The 26,046-nt window shown below is 42.3% G+C and overlaps 2 protein-coding genes and 9 non-coding genes across 11 annotated transcripts; all 11 read left to right on the plus strand.

Moving 5' to 3' along the window:
- Window positions 1-7,880: 7,880 nt before the first annotated feature.
- On the plus strand, window positions 7,881-15,516 carry nucleolin (nucleolin multifunctional protein). The gene is made up of 16 exons (XM_014149857.3): window positions 7,881-8,059; window positions 9,117-9,218; window positions 9,306-9,420; window positions 9,613-9,720; window positions 10,096-10,203; window positions 10,501-10,650; window positions 11,141-11,224; window positions 11,410-11,536; window positions 11,881-12,017; window positions 12,466-12,592; window positions 12,697-12,833; window positions 13,022-13,154; window positions 13,471-13,616; window positions 13,835-13,964; window positions 14,293-14,579; window positions 14,787-15,516. The coding sequence occupies exons 1-16, from the start codon at window positions 8,042-8,044 to the stop codon at window positions 14,846-14,848; spliced, it is 1,971 nt and encodes a 656-aa protein (XP_014005332.1). The 5' UTR covers window positions 7,881-8,041; the 3' UTR covers window positions 14,849-15,516.
- Window positions 9,863-9,997, plus strand: LOC123727944 (small nucleolar RNA SNORA57). The gene has a single exon (XR_006759906.1). It is a non-coding gene; the product is annotated as a small nucleolar RNA SNORA57 (small nucleolar RNA).
- On the plus strand, window positions 10,350-10,422 carry LOC123727940 (small nucleolar RNA SNORD82). Its single transcript, XR_006759902.1, has one exon. It is a non-coding gene; the product is annotated as a small nucleolar RNA SNORD82 (small nucleolar RNA).
- Window positions 11,273-11,345, plus strand: LOC123727941 (small nucleolar RNA SNORD82). The gene has a single exon (XR_006759903.1). It is a non-coding gene; the product is annotated as a small nucleolar RNA SNORD82 (small nucleolar RNA).
- On the plus strand, window positions 11,672-11,808 carry LOC123727947 (small nucleolar RNA SNORA57). Its single transcript, XR_006759909.2, has one exon. It is a non-coding gene; the product is annotated as a small nucleolar RNA SNORA57 (small nucleolar RNA).
- On the plus strand, window positions 13,273-13,403 carry LOC123727938 (small nucleolar RNA SNORA75). The gene has a single exon (XR_006759900.1). It is a non-coding gene; the product is annotated as a small nucleolar RNA SNORA75 (small nucleolar RNA).
- Window positions 14,006-14,139, plus strand: LOC123727939 (small nucleolar RNA SNORA75). Its single transcript, XR_006759901.1, has one exon. It is a non-coding gene; the product is annotated as a small nucleolar RNA SNORA75 (small nucleolar RNA).
- A 475-nt stretch (window positions 15,517-15,991) lies between the features above and the next one.
- Window positions 15,992-18,829, plus strand: LOC106574187 (nucleolin). The gene is made up of 5 exons (XM_082962404.1): window positions 15,992-16,016; window positions 16,974-17,066; window positions 17,836-17,919; window positions 18,105-18,231; window positions 18,576-18,829. The coding sequence occupies exons 1-5, from the start codon at window positions 15,992-15,994 to the stop codon at window positions 18,748-18,750; spliced, it is 504 nt and encodes a 167-aa protein (XP_082818530.1). The 3' UTR covers window positions 18,751-18,829.
- LOC123727945 (small nucleolar RNA SNORA57) lies at window positions 16,433-16,569 on the plus strand. Its single transcript, XR_006759907.1, has one exon. It is a non-coding gene; the product is annotated as a small nucleolar RNA SNORA57 (small nucleolar RNA).
- LOC123727942 (small nucleolar RNA SNORD82) lies at window positions 17,968-18,040 on the plus strand. The gene has a single exon (XR_006759904.1). It is a non-coding gene; the product is annotated as a small nucleolar RNA SNORD82 (small nucleolar RNA).
- Window positions 18,367-18,503, plus strand: LOC123727946 (small nucleolar RNA SNORA57). The gene has a single exon (XR_006759908.1). It is a non-coding gene; the product is annotated as a small nucleolar RNA SNORA57 (small nucleolar RNA).
- Window positions 18,830-26,046: the final 7,217 nt, after the last annotated feature.

Genomic DNA, 26,046 nt, shown 5'->3' on the forward strand with positions numbered 1-26,046 from the left:
TCGTCGCCAAACCCACTGGCTCCAGGTCATCTACAAGACCCTGCTAGGTAAAGTTCCCCCTTATCTCAGCTCGCTGGTCACCATAGCAGCACCCACCTGTAGCACGCGCTCCAGCAGGTATATCTCTCTGGTCACCCCCAAAGCCAATTCCTCCTTTGGCCGCCTCTCCTTCCAGTTCTCTGCTGCCAATGACTGGAACGAACTACAAAAATCTCTAAAACTGGAAACACTTATCTCCCTCACTAGCTTTAAGCACCAGCTGTCAGAGCAGCTCACAGATCACTGCACCTGTACATAGCCCATCTATAATTTAGCCCAAACAACTACCTCTTCCCCTACTGTATTTATTTATTTTGCTCCTTTGCACCCCATTATTTCTATTTCTACTTTGCACTTTCTTCCACTGCAAATCTACCATTCCAGTGTTTTACTTGCTATATTGTATTTACTTTGCCACCATGGCCTTTTTTGCCTTTACCTCCCTTATCTCACCTCATTTGCTCACTTTGTATATAGACTTATTTTTCTACTATATTATTGACTGTATGTTTGTTTTACTCCATGTGTAACTCTGTGTTGTTGTATGTGTCAAACTGCTTTGCTTTATCTTGGCCAGGTCGCAATTGTAAATGAGAACTTGTTCAACTTGCCTACCTGGTTAAATAAAGGTGAAATAAAATTAAATAAATAAAACATGCACTGTCAACTGTGGGACCTTATATAGCCAAGTGTGTGCCTTTCCAAATCATGTCCAATCAATTGAATTTACCACAGGTGAACTCCAGTCAAGTTGTAGAAACATCTCCAGGAGGATCAATGGAAACAGGATACACCTGAGCTCAATTTTGAGTCTCATAGCAAAGGGTCTGAATGCTTATGTAAATAAGGTATTTCTGTTTATTTGTTTGTTTGTTTTTTGCCAAAATGTCTAAACCTGTTTTAACATGTTATTACTTTGTCATTATAGGGTATTGTGTGAAAATAAAACGTCTATTTAATCCATTTTGAATTCAGGCTGTAATGTAACATGTGGAATAAGTCAAGGGGTATGAATACTTTCTGAAGGCACTGTAAAATGTATAAAAAAATGTTAAGTCATAAATATCTAATTTACATAAGTATTCACACCCCTGAGTCAATACATGTTAGAATCACCTTTGGCAGTGATTAAAGCTGTGAGTCTTTCTGGGTAAGTCTCTCAGAACTTTGCACACCTGGATTTTACAACATTTTCACATTATTATTTTAGAAATTCTTAAAGCTCTGTCGAGTTGGTTGTTGATCATTGCTAGGCAGCCATTTTCAACTCTTGCCGTAGATTTTCAAGCGGATTTAAGTCAAAACTGTAACTAGTCCACGCAGGAACATTCAATGTCGTCTTGGTAAGCAACTCCCGTGTAAATTTGGACTTGTGTTTTAGGTTATTGTCCTTCTGAAAGGTTCATTTGTCTCCCGGTGTCTATTGGAAATCAGACTGAACCAGATTTTCCTCTAGGATTTTGCAAGTGCTTAGCTCTTTTCCGTTTCTTTTTATCCTAAAAAAACTCCATAGTCCTTGCCGATGTCAAGTATACCCATAAAATGATGCAGCCATGTCAAGTATACCCATAAAATGATGCAGCCATGTCAAGCATACACATAACATGATGCAGCCACCAACATGCTTCAAAATATGAAGAGTGGTACTCAGTGATGTGTTGTGTTGGATTTGCCCCAAACATGACACTTTGAATTCAGGACATAAAATGTATTTCTTTGCCACATTCTTTGCAGTTGTTGATCCATCCTCAGTTTTCTCCTACCACAGCCATTAAACTCTGCAACTGTTCAAAGTCACCATTAGCCTCATGGTGAAATCCCTGAGTGGTTTCCTTCCTCTCCGGCAACTGAGTTAGGAAGGACGCCTGTATCTTTATAGTGACTGGATGTTTTACCAACTTACTGTACCAGTAGGTGCCCTTCTTTGCAAGGGATTGTAAATTCTCCCTGGTCTTTGTGGTTCAACCTGTGTTTCAAATTCACTGCTCGACTGAGGGACCTTACAGATAATTGTGTGTGCTGTGTACAATTATGTTAAACACTATTATTGCACACAGAGTGAGTCAATGCAACTTATTATGTGACTTGTTAAGCACATTTTTACTCCTGAACTTATGTAGGCTTGCCATAAAGGGGTTGAATACTTATTGACTCAAGACATTTCAGCTTTTCATTTTTAATTAACTTGAAAACATAATTCCACTTTGGCATTGTGGGGTACAGCATCCCTAGCCGCGTCCTCAGAGCATGCGCAGACCAGCTGGCTGGAGTGTTTACAGACATATTCAATCTCTCCCTATTCCTGTCTGCTGTCCCCACTTGCTTCAAGATGTCCACCATTCTTCCTGTACCCAAGAAAGCAAAGGTAACTGAACTAAATTACTATCGCCCTGTAGCACTCACTTCTGTCATCATGAAGTGCTTTGAAAGGCTAGTTAAGGATCATATCACCTCTACCTTACCCAACACCCTAGACCCACTTAAATTTGCTTACCGCCCCAATAGGTCCACAGACGATGCAATCACCATCGCACTGCACACTGCCTTAGCCCATCTGGACAAGAGGAATACCTACGTCAGAATGATGTTCATTGACTACAGCTCAGTATTCAACACCATAGTACCCTCAAAGCTCATCATCAAGCTGGAGGCCCTGGGTCTCAACCCCTCCCTGTGCAACTGGGTCCTGGACTTTGACAGGCCGCCCCCAGGTGGTGAAGGTAGGAAACAACATCTCCACTTCGCTGACCCTCAACACAGGGGCCCCACAAGGGTGTGTGCTCAGCCCTCTCCTGTACTTCCTGTTCACCCACGACTGCGTGGCCACGCACGCCTCCAACTCAGTCATTAAGTTTGCAGACGACACAACAGTAGTGGGCTTGATCACCAACAATGACGAGACAGCCTACAGGGAGGAGGTGAGGGCACTCGGAGTGTGGTGTCGGGAAAACAACCTCTCACTCAACGTCAACAAAACAAAGGAGATGATCGTGGACTTCAGGAAACAGCAGAGGGAGCACCCCCCTATCCACATCGAAGGGACAGCAGTGTAGGGACAGTAGTGGAGAAGGTGGAAAACTTTAAGTTCCTGAGCATACACATCACAGACAAACTGAAATGGTCCACCCACACAGACAGTGTGGTGAAGAAGGCACAACCGCGCCTCTTTAACCTCAGGAGGCTGAAGAAATTTGGCTTGTCACCAAAAATGTGGATTGTACAGATGCACAATCCAGAGAATTCTACCTGCCATCCAGGACACCTACAGCACCTGATGTCACAGGAAGGCCAAAAAGATCATCAAGGACAACAACCACCCGAGCTACTGCCTGTTCCCCCCGCTATCATCCAGAAGGCAAGGTCAGTACAGATGCATCAAAGCTGGGACCGAGAGATTGAGAAACAGCTTCTATCTTAAGGCCATCAGACTGCTAAACAGCAATCACTAACTCGGAGAGGCTGCTGCCTACATTGAGATCCAATCACTAGACACTTTTAATAAATGGATCACTGGTCACTTTAAACAATGCCACTCTAAATAATGCCACTTTAATAATGTTTACATTTCTTACATTACTCATATCACATGTATATACTGTATTGAGACCCAATCACTGGACACTTTAATAAATGGATCACTAGTCACTTTAAATAATGCCACTTTAATAATGTTTACATATCTTACATTACTCATATCACATGTATATACTGTATTTTATACCATCTACTGCACCTTGCCTATGCCACTCGGCCGTCGCTCATCCATATACTTATATGTACATGTTCTCATTCACCCCTTTAGATTTGTGTGTATTAGGTAGTTGTTGGGGAATTGTTGGAACTAGAAGCACAAGCATTTCGCTACACTCGCATTAACATCTGCTAACCATGTGTATGTGACCAATAAAATTTGATTTGATTTGAGGAAGAGTATATAACCTCTTTATCAAATTATAGACCTGTCACTGTTTTGCTGTATGACATCGAGTTGATTTTTTTTATTTTTAACCTTTATTTACACAGGTTTTTTCTCATTGAGATAATATCTCTTTTCCAAGATAGACCTGGTCCAATAGCTGCAAGGGGAACAACATTTCAGACAAAACAACTTACATACACTAACACAACATTAAACAAAACTATAAACACACATACAGTACAAAAATTACATATTACATTAAAAACACAAAAATCTTGACTAAAAACAGCTGGCCTAAAAACAATTACACCCTTCTATGATATATACATCGATCAAGTGTTTAAACTCCACCAACGAAACTAGATCATCACATTTTAAAATGTTCAGGAGAGAATTCCAGGACCACGGAGCTGAGTAACTAAAACTATTTCTACCATGACCTGTTCTAATTTTTGGTACTGTTAGAAGCAAATCAGAATGGGACCGCAATTAATATTTAGTTACTGACCTGACTAAAAAAGAACAGAGATAAAATGGCATTTGACCCAATATGGCCTTATAAATCAGTGTATACCAGTGTTTAAGGCTACGCAAGGTCAATGACGACCAGCCAACAGCGCTGTAGAGATCACAATGATGTGTTAGACGTTTCTGATTTGTAATGAACCTGAGGGCTGCATGATACACTGAATCAAGTGCTCTCAGGGTACTGGCTGAGGCCTGCATATATATAACATCACTCAAATCTAAAACCGACAGTAATGTACATTGTACCAGCTCCTTCCTGGCCTCAAAAGAAAAACAAGCCTTATGCCGGTAATAAAATCCTATTTTCAGCTTGAGCTTCCTTATCAAGTTCTCTACATGCACAGTGAAGCTCAGCTTATCATCAACCCACACACCCAAATATTTGTACACTTTAACTTGCTCTATAGTATGTCCAGCCAATGTAGCAATGACATGATTTGTAACATGCCTGACATTTGAAAATACCATGCATTTTGTTTTACCCGAATTTAGAATCAGCTTTAAATCATACAGATTCTGTTGTATGATGTTAAATGCTCTTTGGGCATTTTCAAAGGCTAAAGATAAACTACTACCGTTTGAATAAAGAACAGTATCATCTGCAAAAAAATTAACATCTGCTGTTTCAATGGAATCCCAAATGTTGTTGATATATAAAATGAACAACAGTGGGCCCAAAATAGAACCTTGCGGAACACCTGAGCACACCTCTATGGACTCGATTTGATAGCTAATTTATAAACCAATCTAGAGCATGACCAGTAATTCCACAACATTTTAACCTTTGCACCAACACAGAATGGTCCACGGTGTCAAAAGCCTTCGACAAATCAATAAAAACAGACACACAATGTAACTTCTTATCAAGAGCACAGTGGATGTCATTTAAAACCTTCAATGTTGCTGAAACAGTGCTGTGGCCAGACCTAAAACCTGATTGCATTCCATTTAAGATGTTGTTTTCTTGGAAGTAGGTCTTTAGCTGCCTACTAACTAAGAACTCCAGTACCTTTGATAGTACAGACAATTTTGATATGGGTCGATAGTTGTCAAGTAGCGAGGGATCTCCACCTTTCAGGAGAGGCAGTACAAAAGCAGATTTCCATAACTTGGGGATTTCCTTAACATCAAGCGTAAGGTTAAAAATACATGTTAAGGGGGGAGCAATGATGTCTGCAGCTAGGTGTAGGAGGCGGGGGCCAGGGGACTTTTTTTAAATCAATTTCTTTCAGGGCTTTACACACTTCTGAAACAGAGAAGGATGAAAAGGAGAACCTGGTGAAGGAGTGCACAGGGGTGTCAGGTAAATTTATAGAGGGCTCAATTATACCTCTGACCTTTTCAAATAAACTGCCTGCGTCTAAAAAATGCTGGTTCAAGGCTTTCAGAATGGAGGTTCTCTCAGTTACAATCTGTGTGTCGACCAACAATTGTTTACGAAGCTGTGTTCTTTTCTGCACTCCAAACCTTTCACTACTTGCCAAAATTTGGATGGATTATTTACATTTTGTGATGTAGATTTCAGGTAGTGGTCTGCTTTCAATTTACGGATCATAGCCACACCCATATTTCGAAGACGTTTAAAAGCCATCCAATCATCTGCCAAACCAGTCCCTCTTGCTTTAGCCCACATAGCATTTCGTTCCCGTATGATTTTTGTAAGTTCCTTAGTAAACCAAGGGTTCTCTCTGCCCTTAATCTTGAATTTTTTAAAAGGGGTTCAAATCCAAATAGCTATGTATGAATACAAATGGTAATTTCAATCTAGAATTTTTAACCACCTTCGAACAATTTATTGAGCATTTTGGTATATTATTTAGACAAATCAACACATATTGCAATTATAGCTGTCTAGTTGGGTGGAATGTACAAATATATACATAATTACATTAATATAATGTATAGGCATGGTGGACTAAGGAAGCCATTGTAGGCCTACATTGGACATGCATAGCCCAAGTCCTCAAGGGTATTATTTTTGCAGTTATGTAATTATTCAATGTTTTTAAATAGATGACCTGTATGATGAACAAAGAAATTACATTTAAATATCAAACGTGTAATTCACTATTGTCGATTAATTCGAGTAACTACTTTTTTTTTAAACTTTTTTTTTGTCAATCGCAAACCTCGTGCACGTGAAGAACATACGCAGACAAATATGCAAATGTTTGATCTGTGAGTGGAGAGGATTGTAAATGTGGGCGGAGTTCAGTGCACGCACAGAGCAGGAAGGTAAATTTGTGTGGCCTAAAAAAAAAAAAAAAAAAGTTTGTTCACAAGGCTCATGCAAAGTCAGTAACAGTATGAAGATAGGCAGAAACTGCTTCTACTATAGAAATCCCCCGATCACGCTTGTAAGGCGACGTCGGCTATCTAAAACTCATGAGCAGAATACGTCATCTGGTCTGAACGGTCGTCACGCTCCGATATTTAAAAGTCGTTTTTAAAGAAAATGAAAACGTGTCAGTTTGTCACTTCCAATAGGTTTGAGTAATAACATGTCCAACTGCTTAAGACTTTGGCTCGAATCTAGGTTGTGCCTTTAGATTTCAAGAAAACGACCAGTTAATAAGGAGGAATTGTTCACTTCTTGCATTGACTTCTCAAATTCCCGGTCTGCTTCACATGCGGTTCGGAAAGTCTCGCTTTAGAAACTCTTGTGGCTCAAAGCCTGCGCAGATTCCCTGATCTGTAATAAATATGAAGCGTATAATGTCTTCATCATTATACCAGTCACAGTTCTGTTGTATAACGTAGAGTTGATATAGATCAGATAATTAGTGCAGTGCTGAACATCAGCACACTAGTCAAGAAGAAGCACGTGGTTGATAGGCAGCTGGAGGAGACCACGTGGCTCAAATCGAAACAGCTGTGTATCAATACAGTGTCATTTCAATCGACAAATGTTAACCAATTCGAGCAATTTATTGAGCATTATAGTGTATTATTGGACAAATCGACATATAATTACATTTTAGCTGTCTAATACCTAGGTGGCATGTACAAACATATATACACAATGGCTTCAATATATGTGTAGGCATGGTGGACCAAGGACGCTTCACCATTATAGGCTTACATTGGACATGCATAGCAAAGCCCAAAACCCTCAAAGATATTATTTTTTGCAGTTATATAATTAGTCAAATGTGAACAAAGAAATATAATTGAAATAATCAAGCGTGTGATTCAACGATGCCCGATTCGTTTAAAATTCACATTCGACTTAACTGCTTTTTTTCCGGGGGGGGGGGCTTGTTTTTTTAAATCAACTGCAAATCCGCGTGCACGTGAAAAAAGCCTCCATACGCAGACAACTATGCAAATGTTTGATCTGTGAGTGGAGGGAGATTGTAAATGTGGGCGGAGTTTAGGGCACGCGCAGAGCAGGAAAGTAACCCGCGCGTCTCTCTACGTATCTGTCTTTCTTCCTCGGTGTTCGAAAGAGTCGGTTGGGCCACGTGCAGCGGAACAGTAAATCCGTTTTTTTTTCCGGGGTTGTTGAGCTTTTAAATAAATATTCTACACGTCCAAAATCGTCCGAACGCAACCATGGTGAAATTAGCTAAGGTAAGACAATTTCGTATACTCTATGTTTGTGACTCAAATCGTGTGGTTTGTCAATGCGGGTGTATTTCTTTTTTTAAATCCAAAATGAAGTATCCTGTATTGCAAAGACGACAGTCCCGACATTAGAAAATGGCAGAGAAACACGCATTATGTTGGCTTGTCCATTTTAATTCTACTACTTAGCCAAAAAATAGATAATATTTGATGTTAAGCCTGATACAATCGTAGTTTTATGGCCTTAATTATTGGAGGTTAAGCAGTTAAACGTTTTCTCGACCCAGATTTGATCAGCCATGTTTTCTCATTGCACTCTGCTCTTACAGTTCTGCCTAAAATGGCCATACATGCGCGTTCGCGAATCAAGCGTGCTCTTTCGTACCCTGCTGGCTCGCTCGTTCGTTAACTAGTCAACAACTTATTTATGTAATTTTAATAATGGTGTGTATTTTTTTTATGGAGTTATGACAAATATTTTATTTGTTCGATCTAAGAGAAGTTGGAACTGACTTCTGTAAGGCAATGTGCTGCCATACGTTTAGCTAGCTAATGCTAACTAGCTGGCTAGCCAAAATGTTTTGAGGTCTGTCGTGTAATATGTTCGTTATTTATGAACTTAATGTTTCTTCAACTGGGCATATTGCTTGTTAAACGTGGCGACAAATTGAGACGCCAATTTGGAGTACAACAAAACTAACTAAATAATTAACGTTAGCAGTTAGCTAACTAGCGCCGTACTTATGCTCTCCACGTGGGTTGTGCACCAGCCCCCAAATGCCACACACGAGGTACAAGCCCAAGTTACAAGCGTCTAGACAAACGTTAAAGTGACGATGACCCGTGTGAATGGTTTGTCACATTCGCTCGAAATTGTCTGAAATTAAGTGAATAGGTTAGTTACTGACATTTAAAATACCTTTTTTTTCTCCTTTCATATGTTCATAGCAAGTCGCTTTTGTTTTCAGGTAAATGGCTAGCAAGTAAAACCACTGGACAACTTCTAGATTTGACTTATTGTCCATAACTTTTAATGCTGAACCTACATTTCCAATTTTAATAGGCAGCAAAGAAACAGGCTAACCCCAAGAAAAAGGCCCCACCACCTCCTAAAGAGGTGGAAGAGGAATCCAGTGAAGAAGAAAGTGATGAGGAGGAGGAAGAGGTAAGACTAACCACTCAAGTGGACACACTCTCTCTCTCCAGAAAAATAACTTGGTTTTAATGTGTTGACACTGTTCATATGTTCCAGGCCCCACCAAAAGCAGTAGCGAAGAAGGCTGTCACACCAGCCAAGCCAGCACCGAAAGCAGCTAAAAATGGGAAAGCAGCAAAAAAAGCAGAAAGTGAAGAGGATGATGACTCCGGTAAGAACCTTGTCATTTTCTGTACTTAATTGATGGTAGATATTGAATTAGGCTCTCGATCGGCAGCATTCATTTCAAAGGAACTGTTTAAACGCTTCCATTCGTGGTTCTGTTTAGTGAAGTTACGGACCATCAATGATTGTAGTTTTGGTGACTTAAATTACACTTCCCTGACACTTGTTGCCCTTTCAGAGGAAGAGTCTGAGGAGGAAGCCCCCCCACCCAAAAAGACCCCAGCCAAAGCCACACCTGCGAAGAAAGCTCCAGCCAAGGCAGAAGAGTCAGATGATGATGATGAGGGTATGAGTCTTTGCCCATATTTAATTTTTTCTATCGGATACACAATGAAAGTCACAGGACAATTAATGATGGTTGGGGACACCAGTCTCAGTGGTTTATGGTTTGAAAGATGATACATTTACTTTACTATTAACCGGGATCCCCTCCATTTCTTGGCACACCTGTAGTTGCTCAGTACTCACGTGTGATTGTACGGAGGTAGAACAAAGCCAGTGCTATGTCTTCGGTACCAGTGTGTTATCGTCTGCTGGTCCTATCCTCAATCGCTGGCACACTTGAAGCCTAATTGATAAGTTCTATATGCACCGTTAAATGGTTTTACCAACTAGGCTGAAATTAGGATTTTTTTTTTTAATGTTACACTCTTGTCTGTAGATGAAGAATCTGAGGAGGAGGCCCCGCCCCCAAAGAAGGCTGCCGCCAAGCCCTCAGTGAAGGTCACTGCAGCCAAGGAGGAGTCTGACGAAGACGACGATGATGATGGTAAGGATGGGGGGCCAGCTGTCTATCTTGGGCGTTGCACGTAGGGCTTATTGGTTGAAAGAATGGGTGGCACGCAACATTATGGTAGTTCTTTCAATGTGGTACAGGCCACACTGGCCGATCAATATAGGGGTCAGCTGAGCACAAGCACACTTGATGAACAACAAGGGACTTAATACTGAATGTATTTGATGTCACTACTTATTTGATCTGATGTGCCCAATCCCTGGTCAGTAAATGGTCTGTAGTTGATGATTTGGGTCTAATGAGACTAAAGCCACCTGTTGTGCCGTCCAGACTCTGAGGAAGAGGAGATGGACACCACCCCGGCACCCGCAGCAAAGAAAGCAGGCATGGTCAAGGCTAAGGAGGAGTCTGATGATGAAGATGAGGAGGAGGAGGAAGATGATGAGGAGGAAGATGATGATGACGATGAGGAGGAAGATGGTAAGTAATATTTTGTGACGATGGTTTATTTTTATTACTCATCTGGTGAAAGGGGTGTCATGGTCTCCGGCAGTCACCACAGCTGGGTATTATTGCCCTTACACCACGTTCACATGTTAGTCAGTACTCTGAAATGTCCGACTTGCTAATATGTTGTAGGTAAACACATGCCACATTCAACCAGTTATCAAGTTGGACATTTCCGTTTCCTAGTTGTGACTAGCAGGTGAAGGTGACATTAGCCCCTGCCTTCACCTTTTTGGTGTTGGCACATCTAAGGGAGAAAGGGCTGGGACTGAAATGCATAAGGGCTGTAGATTTTAATTCAGGACAGGTTATGGTTAACTTTTCTTCCTGACACTGCAAGGATTTCAAAGATGGTCAAGTACAGAGCATGTCTATATGAAAGATTCCCCCCCCCCCCCCCCCCCCTCACCTCTGTTATTTGGTTAAGGTTTTTGGTTCCTAAGCAGGCTGTTTTGTTCCACAGAGGCCCCAGCGACTCCTGCAAAGAGGAAGGCTGACAACAAAAAGGAGACCCCGCCTGCCAAGAAGGCCAAGTCCGAAAGCGATGGTAAGCCTTAGATTCAGCCCTCCAACACCTGCTCCCACACTGAACCACAATATGCATGATGAACAACAAGGGACTTAATACTGATTCATTTGATGTCACCTTCATGTTATTCTGACTGTGTTCATAGGTTGCCGTTGATGACGATCATTTAATGCGTGACCTAATTGTTAATGTTTCCCCCTCAGAAACATTCTGTCTATTTATTGGCAACCTGAACTCAAACAAGGACTTTGATGAAATCAAAGAAGCCTTGGCAGCTTTCTTCTCAAAGAAGAACCTTGACGTTCAGGATGTCAGACTTGGTGCATCAAAGTAAGTGACGGTGGATTCCTATGTTATGATGACCCACTCAGGACTTCTGATCATTCCTACTTTTCAATTGGCCAGACAAAAATGGCATTCTTGATGGGGATAAGGTAGTTGATTTGACTTCATTAACTGGGATCCCCTCCATTTCTTGGCACACCTGTAGTTGCTCAGTACTCACGTGTGATTGTACGGAGGTAGAACAAAGCCAGTGCTATGTCTTCGGTACCAGTGTGTGTTATCGTCTGCTGGTCCTATCCTCAATCGCTGGCACACTTGAAAAAGACAATGAAGCCTAATTGATGGGTTTTATTTGCAGTCTTCTAATGCACGCTTGTCTTGCGCACCAGGAAGTTTGGCTACGTAGAATTTGGCTCCGCGGAGGACATGCAGACGGCCTTGGAGCTGAACGGCAAGAAGTGCATGGGACAGGAGTTGAAGATGGACAAGGCCCGCAGCAAAGGGAACTCCCAGGAGGAGAAGAAAGGTAGGGGGCTTTTCCCTGCAGACACAGATGTGCGCTCTTGGCTGAAGTGAGAAAGCCATAGACATCTGTGCTTGTTCAACAGCCTAGATTTACACTTCTGTTACTTCTGAACACTAACTTAGAATGATGTTTTGATTCTTGCTTGAACAGACTATTAACTATTTTGGATGCAGCTGTTAGCTAGAATGCTAATGCTCATTGCCGGGCTGTAGCAAAGGCTGGCCAGAGCCATTTGGCAGGACATTCATACAAACCTTTTGAATTCTATAATTCAAAAGTAGTATGCAACATGGAAATGGGGGCTTTTTTTGCTGGTCTTTTAAGACCTCACCTGTGTTGGGTCACAACTCGTGCACATCGCCCTATTGTGTCAATGTTTGTAAACACAGGAAGCTGTCTACTGTATCATCACAATGGGAATATTCATGCTCATCTTCTCGTTTAACAGATAGGGACGCACGGACCTTATTTGTGAAAAACCTGCCCTTCTCGGCCACAGAAGACGATTTGAAGGAAGTGTTTGCGGATGCTGTTGAAATCAGAATACCCCCAGGCCAGGATGGTTCCAACAGAGGGTGAGGACTTGCCTCTATATCCTGGTTAATGTATTTGCATATTGTATCTTTTCTTAATGCCTGATTATATTAGTAAATATAACCAAGCTGCATTTTCCCCACAGCATTGCCTATATTGCGTTCAAGACTGAAGCCATTGCGGACAAGATGCTAACAGAGGCCCAGGGCGCCGATGTCCAGGGACGCTCCATCATGGTCGACTACACAGGCATCAAGAGCCAGAAGGGAGGCAGACCACCAGGTACGCACCACCGACTACAGGACCGTTTAGTTCTTCAATCAGGACCAGTCGTGATGCAACATTTTCTTCCTGAAACTCTGTGATGATTTCAAAGATAGTCAAGTACTGAAATACTGGTCTGCAATATATACTTCCATGGTGCTGATGCACACCAACATCTACCTTAATCATCTTGTTCCTTCTCTCAGCTCAGGCAGCTGCTGAAAGCAAGACCCTCATCGTTAACAACCTGTCCTACAGTGCTACAGAAGACTCCCTTCAGAGTGCATTCGAAGGGGCTGTTTCCATCAGAGTACCACAGAACAACGGCAGGCCCAAAGGGTGAGTGGGGGGGGTTCCCACAGCATCACCTTAGTTTAGGGGGTTTTGTTTGGTCAACTGTAGTGCCTAGAGCTCTGTTGGATGTGACCTCATGGGATGGGTCAGACCGCACCCCCAGGGCTTCTCATGAGCTCCTCTCTGCCAATCAGTGGCGTTGTATGGATTCGCACGAGAAGTAGAGACTAATCACAAAATGAACAGGCACCCCTAATCTCAACAGGTGTTGCCTATGTCTGCTGTGAAACAATGTAACCTCATCACACCCCCCCCCCAATAGTGGTATGTTCCTGAACCTATTTGTTTCTCTCCTGTGCAGGTTTGCTTTTGTAGAGTTTGAGAGTGCAGAGGCAGCCAAGGAGGCGCTGGAGAACCTTAATGGAACAGAGATTGAGGGCAGGCAAATCCGGCTAGAGTATAGCCAGAACAGTGGAGGGAGAGACGCTGGAGGCAGAGGAGGATCCGGTAGGTTTTACTTCTCCATATTTAAAACTTTTTTGTTGTTGTCAGTCTGTAGTTGTAGACTTGTCAATTAGAAAGGAAGTTGGGTTCTTGGCTACTGTATGAGTGGTATGGCTCATCCAGCTATCTTAAGATGTATGTACTAATAGTAAGTCTCTCTGGATAAGAATGTCTGTTAAATGTAGCATTGATAACATTTTTTCACCCCCCTTCGTTGCCAGGAGGTCCCACAAAAACCCTGTTTGTCAGAGGGCTATCTGGAGACACCACAGACCAGTCACTCAGAGACGCCTTTGACAGTGCCACTGGAGCCCGAGTGGTGACAGACCGTGACACAGGCAATTCTAAATGGTAAATGATGTTGTAACTGTAACACTACTATAGCCTTGGACTTCTTCTCATGAGCTCCTCCTGTCCACACGGTGACAGTGAATGGATTCGCACGAGAAGTAGAGCCAAATCACAGTCAAACAGGCTCCTACCTTGAACTCAGTGGCAGTGTGCCCATGTCTGATGTGAAACAAAACTACTAGATGGTAGCAATAGTCCTCTAGTTGTGACTAAAGGACTACTGCATTTGCATTGCAAATCAATTGTGCTTGTGAGATATCACCTGTTCCTTTCTGCAGACATGCATTTTTCTTTCCTCCCTTCATTTGTCACCTTCCTTCCCCTCCAGCTTTGGCTTTGTCGACTTTGACAGCGAGAACGACTGTAAGGCTGCCAAAGAGGCCATGGAGGGTGGCGAAATTGACGGCAGCAGCGTGAACCTGGACTACGCCAAGCCAAAGGGCGACAGCGGTGGATTCCGTGGGGGTCGCGGAGGCTTCGGCGGTGGCAGGGGAGGTCGCGGTGGTGGATTTGGCCGTGGCGGTGGTGGTTTCGGCGGTGGCAGGGGAGGACGTGGCGGTGGCTTCAGGGGAGGCAGAGGAGGTGACCGCGGGGGTGGACGTGGTGGATTCAGAGGTAAAGGTTCAAAGTTTGGCTCTTGTGCTGCGTAGACCAGAGATGATGTATACTTTTCACTCTGATATCTTGTGATGAATCTCATAGATAGTAGGTACTGATCTGGTTGAATGAACTGCTAAAGCAGTCTCCTTAACTTAGACCATTGTGTTAATGTGCTGTTTTCAAAGGAACAGACCGTAACTTGTTTTATTTCCCCCCCCCCAGGTGGAAGAGGCGGTGGATTCGGAGATAAGCCCCAGGGCAAGAAGATCAAATTTGATGATTAAAAATCCCTGTCTATTTTACTGTTTTGAAAAGACTCTGTTTTCATCACCGTACCCATACGCTGGCAGAGCCTTTTGGACATTCCAGAAAGCTTCATTGATGTATAACTGTAATGGGCTCTCTACCGCCCTGCACCAACCTTTTCACCCTCTCAGCTTGAGAGCTGCCTGTCAGTTTTGCATTGTCCTTCCTGCATCATCCATATGAGTTTGTTTTTCCCAAAAGAGTTAGTGGAATGTCTGGCAACCCTGTTTGCTGTGAAAAAGCCCTGTTTGTTCAGGTACATATTGTACATTCAACAATTTGTATTTCATTTTACCTTTTTTGTAAGAAAGTCCTTTATCCTTTAATATCCTTGTTTTGTTCTAGTTTGCTCTAGGTGAGACTGTATAACGGTAAAATGTGCGAGGCATATTGTAATGGATGGAAGATTAAATCAGCCCATGTCTGTTGGGCGTTTAGAATCTCGTAAATCGGTGTTTTGTCATGTTTTGGGTGGGGTACAGTCAATGTCTTTAGAAGTCAGAGGTACTAGAGGCCTCAAATAACGTTATTAAAAAAAAATGTATCATATGATATTTGTAGTGCATTGACTAAATCTTGCTGTTTGAAAATGTAAGGTTTTCACAAATGTGATTGAATAAACCGAAGTGGTGATTTTTTTTTTAAAGTCTTTTGACCTTTCCTTTCATAATACTCTGGCGCTTCCAAATAATAATTTGTACTTTTCCTGTTTTGGCTGGGTTATTTTTGAAGAGGTTAAACGAACTTGGTGAGACATGAGTAAGTTGACTAATGACAAGCATGAGGTGGCGCTAACTCCTTTAGGTAGTTAAAGAGAACCGATTGAGCCCAGGATCATTCTCAAAGGTGCCCTGATAACAGTAAATATAAAGAGGAAAAATGCACCATTTGAGCAAAGCTGCCACTGTCCTAAACACTTGAAATTAAGCACCCAAAGAAACAGGCTTACCACCTGAAGAGGAATCCAGTGAGGAACAGGTAAGACTCAAGTGGACACATTATCTCTCCAGAAAAATAACTTGGTTTTAATGTGTTGACAATGTTTATGTTCCAGGCCCCACCAAAAGCAGTAGCGAAGAAGGCTGTCACACCAGCCAAGCCAGCACCGAAAGCAGCTAAAAATGGGAAGTGAAGATGACTACTCGGGTAAGAACCATGTCATTTTCTGTACTTGGTCATTAAAGATAATTGATGGTAGATATTGAATTAAGCTCTCAATCAGCAGCATTAGTTTCAAAGGAACTGTTTAAACGCTTCCCTTTCAAGGTTCTGTTTAGTGAATTTTGTTTGCTAAGGCTGTGTACGGACCATCAATGTTTGTAGTTTGGGCTAATTCAATTACACTGCCCTGACACTTGTTGCCCTTTCAGAAGAAGCCCCCCCCCCCCCACCCAAAAAGACCCCAGCCAAAGCAACACCTGCAAAGAAAGCCAAGTCAGATGATGATGGTATGAGTCTCTCCCCATATTTAATTTCTATATTTCAATTGGATACAGTGACAGGACAATCAGTGGTTTATGGTTTGAAAGATAATACATTTACTTTACTATTAACCAGGATCCCCTCCATTTCTTGGCACACCTGTAGTTGCTCAGTACTCACGTGTGATTGTACGGAGGTAGAACAAAGCCAGTGCTATGTCTTCGGTACCAGTGTGTGTTATCGTCTGCTGGTCCTATCCTCAATCGCTGGCACACTTACAAATATGGAACGGGGCCTCATTAAATGGGCTCTATGCGACACTCTTAAACGATTCCTGTATTTAAGGAAACATTTATTCCTTAAAGGGACATTTTTAAAATAAAGTCTATATATTAATCTCCAGCACCACATCAACATGTAAGAATGGCGTGTTTCTTGTAACAGAGGAAGATGTGTTTGTAGGCAATGCCTACTCACTATTGGTCAATCACTCCAATGCACACTGATGTCATTGGAAACACTAACATTTTTACTACACAACATCAACATGCACCATTTTCACGTTAGTACCTTTAAGGTGGTAAACCCTTAGAATGTTTTATTCTGCTAGGGCATCATGTTTAAGTGGTTTTACCAACTAGACTGCAAACGCTGATGTTTGTTACTGTCTTCTCTGTAGATGAAGAATCCGAGGAGGCACCACCCCAAAAAAGGCTGCCGCTAGGCCCTCAGTGAAGGTCACTGCAGCCAAGGAGGAGTCTGACGATGATGATGGTAAGGATGGGGGGCCAGCTGTCTATCTTGGGCGTTGCACGTAGGGCTTATTGGTTGAAAGAATGGGTGGCACGCAACATTATGGTAGTTCTTTCAATGTGGTACAGGCCACACTGGCAGATCAATATAGGGGTCAGCTGAGCACAAGCACACTTGATGAACAAGGGACTTAATACTGAATGTATTTGATGTCACTACTTATTTGAGATGGACATCACCCCGGCACCCGCAGCAAAGAAAGCAGGCATGGTCAAGGCTAAGGAGGAGTCATGATGATGATGAAGATGGTCACTATTCCTTACCAAGGTCTAATATTTTATACTCCATTCACTTGGTGAAAGGGGTGTCGTGGTCTCCGGCAGTCACCACAGCTGGGTATTATTGCCCTTACACCACGTTCACATGTTAGTCAGTACTCTGAAATGTCCGACTTGCTAATATGTTGTAGGTAAACACATGCCACATTCAACCAGTTATCAAGTTGGACATTTCCGTTTCCTAGTTGTGACTAGCAGGTGAAGGTGACATTAGCCCCTGCCTTCACCTTTTTGGTGTTGGCACATCTAAGGGAGAAAGGGCTGGGACTGAAATGCATAAGGGCTGTAGATTTTAATTCAGGACAGGTTATGGTTAACTTTTCTTCCTGACACTGCAAGGATTTCAAAGATGGTCAAGTACAGAGCATGTCTATATGAAAGATTCCCCCCCCCCTCACCTCTGTTATTTGGTTAAGGTTTTTGGTTCCTAAGCAGGCTGTTTTGTTCCACAGAGGCCCCAGCGACTCCTGCAAAGAGGAAGGCTGACAACAAAAAGGAGACCCCGCCTGCCAAGAAGGCCAAGTCCGAAAGCGATGGTAAGCCTTAGATTCAGCCCTCCAACACCTGCTCCCACACTGAACCACAATATGCATGATGAACAACAAGGGACTTAATACTGATTCATTTGATGTCACCTTCATGTTATTCTGACTGTGTTCATAGGTTGCCGTTGATGACGATCATTTAATGCGTGACCTAATTGTTAATGTTTCCCCCTCAGAAACATTCTGTCTATTTATTGGCAACCTGAACTCAAACAAGGACTTTGATGAAATCAAAGAAGCCTTGGCAGCTTTCTTCTCAAAGAAGAACCTTGACGTTCAGGATGTCAGACTTGGTGCATCAAAGTAAGTGACGGTGGATTCCTATGTTATGATGACCCACTCAGGACTTCTGATCATTCCTACTTTTCAATTGGCCAGACAAAAATGGCATTCTTGATGGGGATAAGGTAGTTGATTTGACTTCATTAACTGGGATCCCCTCCATTTCTTGGCACACCTGTAGTTGCTCAGTACTCACGTGTGATTGTACGGAGGTAGAACAAAGCCAGTGCTATGTCTTCGGTACCAGTGTGTGTTATCGTCTGCTGGTCCTATCCTCAATCGCTGGCACACTTGAAAAAGACAATGAAGCCTAATTGATGGGTTTTATTTGCAGTCTTCTAATGCACGCTTGTCTTGCGCACCAGGAAGTTTGGCTACGTAGAATTTGGCTCCGCGGAGGACATGCAGACGGCCTTGGAGCTGAACGGCAAGAAGTGCATGGGACAGGAGTTGAAGATGGACAAGGCCCGCAGCAAAGGGAACTCCCAGGAGGACAAGGAAGGTACCTTTATATTACTTCTGCTATTTGTAGTGCATTGACTAAATCTTGCTGTTTGTAAATGTAATGTTTTCACAAATGTGATAATTGAATAAACTGAAGTGATTTTAAAGTCTTAAACCTTTCCTTTCATAAAACTCGCTCTTCCAAAGATTAATTTGTTATTATTTTTTCCTGTGATGGTACTTTTTGAAGTGGTTTAACTTAGTGTGACATGAGTAAGTTGACTAATGACAACAAGCCATTAACTAAAGCTAGCTAATTATTTAGGTATTTGACCGATTGAGCCCAGGGTCTCATTCTCAAGGGTGCTCTGATAACAGTAATCCAATGTTAAAAAATACAGCACAATTTGAGCAAAACTCAGTCCTTAATCAACACTTGAAATTGATCGTCCAATTTATGTAACTTGCTCCAGCACTGAGGTGTGTTAAATAAAACCGGGCTTAGTGCCTTCAGAAAGTATTCATACCCCTTAACTTATTCCTGTTGTGTTAAAGCCTGAAATCAAATGGATTACATTCATTTTTTTTACTCCCATCTACAAAGGATACCCCGTAAGGACAAAGTATTATTATTTTTTTGCACATTTATTGAAACAAATAAATTGCTTGTATGAATACTATATTTTACACCCTTGAGTCAATACATGTTAGAATCACAGTTGGCAGTGAGTACAGCTGTCTTTCTGGGCGAGTAAGCTTTGCCCAACTACGAAAGTTTTAAGAACATTCTTATTTACAATGACGGCCTACCCCGGCCAAACTCTTAACCACAACGGGCCAATTGGGCGCTAACCTATGGGATTCCCAATCATGGCCGGTTGTGATACAGCCTGGAATCGAACCCAGGTCTGTAGTGACGCCTCTAGCGCTGAGATTCAGTGCCATAGACGGCTGTTGATCATTTCTATACAGGCATTTTCAGGTTTTCTTGTAGATTTTCAAGCTGATTTAAATAAATTAACTCAGCCACTCAGGAACTTTCACTGTCTTGGAAATCAACTATTGTAGTCTAAGGTTATTGTCCTGCTGAAAGGTGAATTCAGCACCCAGTAACCAGGTTTCTCTAGGATTTTGCTTGTTTAACTCTATTCCGTTTCTTGATTTATCTGGAAACGCTACCCAGTCCTTAATGATTACAAGAATACCTGGAACCTCCCTGGTCTTTGTGGTTAAATCTGTATTTGAAATTCACTGCTCAACTGAGGGACCTTAAAGAGAATACATGTTATGTGTGGGGTACAGAGATTAGGTAGTCATACACTTAGGCTTGCCATAATAAAGGGGTTGAATACTTATTGACTAAATACATTTCAGATTTCCAATTTTTATTTGTAAAAATGTCAAATGTAATTGGGTCATTCCATGAAACCAGTACAATTTGAGTCCCTCTGACCTTCTAAAAGTACATTTTAAATACTGGGTCACAAACCTTAGTCAATGTCCCCTGTAATGAAGTATAAGAAAGGTTACATTACGTTCCTCTTTAATATCAGAAAATGTGTTCAACTGACACTGAGCGGTTTGTCATGTCCTCCGTGGCCTTCACTGAATTTGTACTTTGGATAGAATGTGCAAATAAGCCAAATTCTGCCATTGATGTAAACATCAATTTGTGCTCGTTTGCTGAGAATATATTTCCCCCAAGTAAATGCATGATTATTAACTTTAATCACACCATTTAGTTGCGTACCTTAGTCTAGCCTCAACCCCGTTGCGCCAACGAATTTCCCCCCCATAAAAAATAGTGTACTTATGCGACATTATACAAGTCTTCTGAACAACATGGCGCAAAGACAGACAAGTTCACGTTCTTGTTTCTATATTTCATAGATTTTTGTTAGATTGGGTTCAACTCTGTTACATTAAACTATTACTTACCAAAACATTTTTTTTTTTTATTGAGTTCTTTTTTTTTAAAGTTGCTATTTCTTGCATGCCATGTGGTCTCCAGTTCTTCACCGGAGCAGTGGCCATTTTGTGCCCAACAACTAAACCCCGTCACGCTCAATCCTGATACTTGTTTGATCATAAGAGTTTAGACTGACAGTCAGTTATCCAATTAATAATGGTTCATCTTCATTCTTATAACCACATGCATATGTTGACTGTCCAGTTTAAGAGTACATACAGTAGTAGTCCATTAGAGTGACGCCACTGGAGAGCTTTCTATTCTTTGTCAATCAGAAGTTTTGCTTAGATTTTTCACAGTAAATTGCCCTGCTAATAATTGTATAGGCTGCTGAGAGGAGCACGGCTCATAATAATTTGTTGGAGCGAATGGAACCATGAGTTTGTGTTTGATACCGTTCCTCCCCTGCCATTACCACGACTGCGTCCTCCCAAATTAAGTTGCCACCAACCTCCTGTGCAGCTGAGATATCATGGTGTCAGCTGCATGAGCTCAACACAGAAGCAACTCGACTGTAAGTACTTCAAAACATGATATTTCCATCTCAGCTAGAAGGTGCCCACTGTTGCGCCACAGCCAGTCAATGAAGGAAACCCACAGCCATGGAAGGAAATAGTGGGGCAAGTCCAAGGCTGCTTGGGCAGTGGTGTAGTCTCATACAATGAAGACCTACATTGTGTATCCAGGAATCATCTTTAAAACAGATGAAAATGCATGTCCAGGTAAAGTGTATACATTGTGTTTGATCAAACGGATTATTCTGGTCTGCTCGTGTTGACATCCACTACTATCTGTTTTGATGTCCTTGAAATGTTTCCACCAGCACAGCCTGTGACATCCTGCCACATAAAGAACTTGAAGCAGAGGTGTGGGCCACCAAGAGGCAGACACACACAACCCAAAAGTATCTACCTACCTGTGAGACCAGCTCCATGCTACACACACACAACATACCTCAACGCCACAGCCTGACAACAGGAAGTGAACCCAGCCTGTAGTGTTTCTTCCGGTCTTTCCATTCCTCCATTAGCTGTTGCGTGTAGAAGATGATTGTGATGACATAGGTGTTGTAACAGCGGTTCTGGGAGCCTACATACCTCTGAAATGGTAATAATGTTCACACGCTTTTATGATTCTGATGACCTGACCGGTTCTCATGACCTGCTCTGATGACCTGTTCAGTGTTAATGTCTGCTATGTTTTTGTTTAGTGTCTTACTGCAGTTGGGTTAATAAAGCTCTGTTTAATTAAAATTGATATGTTGTCATTACATGGTAATATCTATGAAATACAATTTTTTTTTTATTGAAAATCTTGGAGTGCGTTTGAGAGTAAACCAATTTATATGGAAGCCGTATGCATCTGTTTGTCCCCGTTACAATTTTGTAAAGTTTATGAAATATTAATTTTTTTGTGGAACTCAGTCTAAAATGTTTAGAGCCATGAGAATATTTATTTTAGTTCAAATTCGGAAATGAAACCATACTTTTGATAAATTGAGGCCGCTGACATTGTCCATTTCAAGCTTTAGTATAGAAAAAGTGAGATTTTATATTTGCAGTTATTTAATTTGCACTGAGTTAATTCCTCACGCTGCTGTTTCCAACGTCTTATCGACTCATTAAGACCAAGCTCCCGTGCAGCAGCTCGATTTCCTTTTCCAACAGCCAGATCAATCGCCTTCAACTTGAAAGCTGCATCATATGCATTTCTCCGTGTCTTTGCCATGATGAGGGTGACAAAATGACTACCCTAATCAGAATGATGGGAAGTTTGAGAGCGCTCAATTTAATCTAAACAGTAAACAAAAAAGTTGTTTGACCTTAACCCGTTCGGCAATTTCATTGGTCTAATGAAAGCTTCATGCCGCCAAAAAACTGAGCACGTCACAGAATGTTTTAAAAAAAATAAAAAAATTGAAAGCTGGAAAAATCCATATTAGCCGCGTCATTGTTTAAGCCGTGAGGCTCAAAGCGTGGGAAAAAAGTTGCGGCTTATAGTCCGGAATTTACGGTAAGTGCCTTTGAACGGGGTATGGTAGTGGGTGCCAGGCGCACTGGTTTGTGTCAAGAACTGCAACGCTGCTGTTTTTTTTTCTCACAGTCAACAATGGTCCACCAACGAAAGGACATCCAGCCAACTTGACACAACTGGAAGCGTTGGAATCAACATGGGCGAGCATCCCTATGGAACGCTTTTGACACCTTTGTAGAGTCCATCCCCTGACGAATTAAGACTGTTCTGACATTTTGGTAGGATATTTGTTAGTCCACTTGTCTATAATGAGAGAGGCCTACATGCAGCTTTTCTTCTGCCATTACTTGTTGCCCTAGAATACTGAATAAACCCTTGCTCACCAGAAAGTCCTATATCCATATAACTATTGCTTCAATCTTTCATCTCTGCTTCTCTCATGCAGCAAAGATGTTGAGACCAGGGAGAAAATGCAATAACCCCCAAATATATATATATATTTATTTCATGATCCGAGACCGGCCTCCCAAGCGGATATAACGGCGGGAACTGTGGGTTATGAGTCAACCCCGCGCATCACTAGTCCATAGCCATGGTCTTGCTGCTTTTGATTCCTCTCTGGAATACATTCATAGTTACATAATGACATGTAATTCACAATCTTTGTACAAAAAACATCCCCCCCAGCACTTGGATACTATGAAGTCTTGGCGGGGTTGGGTTGGAGAAATGTTAACACTCAAATTCCCTGACAGAACTCTGAAGGAAGGTTAACACAGGTAATATAGTCATTTAAAAGAAATACACTTACTATACAGTGCATTCGTGAAGTATTCAGACGGCTTGATTTTTTTCCCACATTTTGTTACGTTTCAGCCTTAATCTAAAATGGATGAAATAAAAATATTTCATTTTACATTTACGTCATTTAGCAGACGCTCTTATCCAGAGCGACTTACAAATTGGTGCATTCACCTTATGATATCCAGCGGAACAACCACTTTACAATAGTACATCTATATAGATTTTTTTTGTTGGGGGGGGGTAGAAGGATTACTTAATTCTATCCCAGGTATTCCTTAAAGAGGTGGGATCAATCTACACACAGCACCCTATAATGACAAAGCAAAAACGTTTTTTACACATTTTTGCTAATAAAATAAAAACGCATACCTTATGTAAATAAGTATTCAGACCCTTTGCTATGAGACTTGAAATTGAGCTCAGGTGCATCCTGTTTCCATTTATCATCCTTGAGATGTTTCTACAAGTTGATTTGGAGTCCATCTGTGGTAAACTCAATTGATTGGAAATTATTTGGAAAGGCACACACCTGTCTATATAAGGTCCCACAGTTGACAGTGCATGTCAGAGCAAAAAACCATGCCATGAGTTTGAAGGAATTCTCAGAGAATGGTTTGTGTGGAGGCACAGATTTGGGGAAGGGTACCAAAAAATGTCTGCAGCATTGAAGGTCCCCAAGAACACAGTGGCCTCCATCACTCTTAAATAGAAGTTTGGAAGCACCAAGACTTCCTAGAGAAGGGCCTTGGTCAGGGAGGTGACCAAGAACCTGATGGTCACTGAGAGAGTTCCTCTGTGGAGATGGGAGAACCTTCCAGAAGGACAATCATCTCTGCAGCACTCCGCCAAGCAGGCCTTTATGGTAGTGGCCAGACAGAAGCTTGGAGTTTGTCAAAAGGCACTTAGAGACTCAGACCATGAGAAACAAGATTCTCTGGTCTGATGAAACCAAGATTGAACTCTTTGGCCTGAATGACAAGTGTCGCGTCTGGAGGAAACATGCACCATCTGTGTGTGTGTTTTTTTAGCGTCCGGGACTGAGAGAGTAGTCTGGATTGAGGAGAAGATGAACGGAGCAAAGTACCGAGAGATTCTTGATGAAAACCTGCTGCAGAGCGCTCATAGCCACAGACTGGGGCGAAGGTTCACCTTCCAATAGGACAACGACCCTAAGCACACAGCCAAGACAACACAGGAGTGGCTTCGGGACAAGTCTCTGAATATCCTTGAGTGGCACAGCCAGAGTCTGGACTTGAACCTGATCGAACATCTCTAGAGAGACCTGAAAATAGCCGTGCAACAACACTCCCCATCCAACCTGACAGAACTTGAGAGGATCTGCAGAGAAGAATGGGAAACTCCCCAAATACAGGTGTGCCAAGCTTGTAGCGTCAGGTAGACTCGAGCCTGTAATCACTGCCAAAGGCGCTTCAACAAAGTACTGAGTCCACAGATGACGCAATCTCAATCACACTCTACACTTCCCTTTCCCACCTGGACAAAAGAAACACCTATGTGAGAATGCTGTTAATTGACTACATCTCAGCGTTCAACACCATAGTGCCCACAAAGCTCATCACTAAGCTAAGGACCCTGGGACTAAACACCTCCCTCTGCAACTGGATCCTGGACTTCCTGATCGGCCGCCCCCAGGTGGTAAGGGTAGGCATCAACACATCTGCCACACTGATCCTTAACACTGTGGCCCCTTGTTGGTGCGTGCTTAGTCCCTTCCTGTACTCCCTGTTCACCCACGACTGCGTGGCCAAGCATGACTCCAACACCATCATTAAGTTTGCTGACGACACAACAGTGGTAGGCCTGATCACCGACAACGCTGAGACAGCCTGTAGGGAGGAGGTCAGAGACCTGGCAGTGTGCTACCAGGACAACAACCTCTCCCTCAATGTGAACAAGACAAAGGAGCTGATTGTGGACTACAGGAAAAGGAGGGCAAAACAGGCCCTCATTAACATCGACGGGACTGAAGTGGAGTGGGTCGAGAGTTTCAAGTTCCTTGGTGTCCACATCACCAACAAACTGTCATGGTCCAAACACACCAAGACAGTCATGAAGAGGGCAAAACAACACCTTTTCCCCTTAGGAGATTGAAAAGATTTGGCATTGATCCTCAGATCCTCAAGAGGAAGAGATCAAGTCCATTAGTGTACATTACAGAGTTCCTCTGTTCAGTGTCTGTTATTTTGCTCATCTTAATATTTTATTTTTATTGGCCAGTCTGAGATATGGCTTTTTCTTGGCAACTCTGCCTAGAAGGCCAGCGTCCCGAAGTCGCCTCTTCACTGTTGACATTGAGACTGGTGTTTTGCGGGTACTATTTATTGAAGCTTCCAGTTGAGGACTTGTGAGGCGTCGGTTTCTCAAACTAGACACTAATGTACTTGTCGTCTTGCTCAGTTGTGCACCGTGCCCTCCCACTCTTTCAATTCTGGTAAGAGACAGTTTGCACTGTTCTGTGAAAAGACATTTCTAGGTGACCTCAAACTTTTGAACGGTAGTGTATATCTCATCTAGATCATTATATTAGAAACGATACTAACCTCGCTGTAACATGCATCTTCTGCCATTGATATGACTCTCCTTCCAAGCCCTGCTTGCAGGAGCATTAGCTCATCTGAGCCTTT

The sequence above is a fragment of the Salmo salar genome, chromosome 16, assembly GCF_965601325.2.
Source record: "Salmo salar chromosome 16, fSalSal1, whole genome shotgun sequence".
NCBI classification, from domain to species: Eukaryota; Metazoa; Chordata; class Actinopteri; order Salmoniformes; family Salmonidae; genus Salmo; species Salmo salar.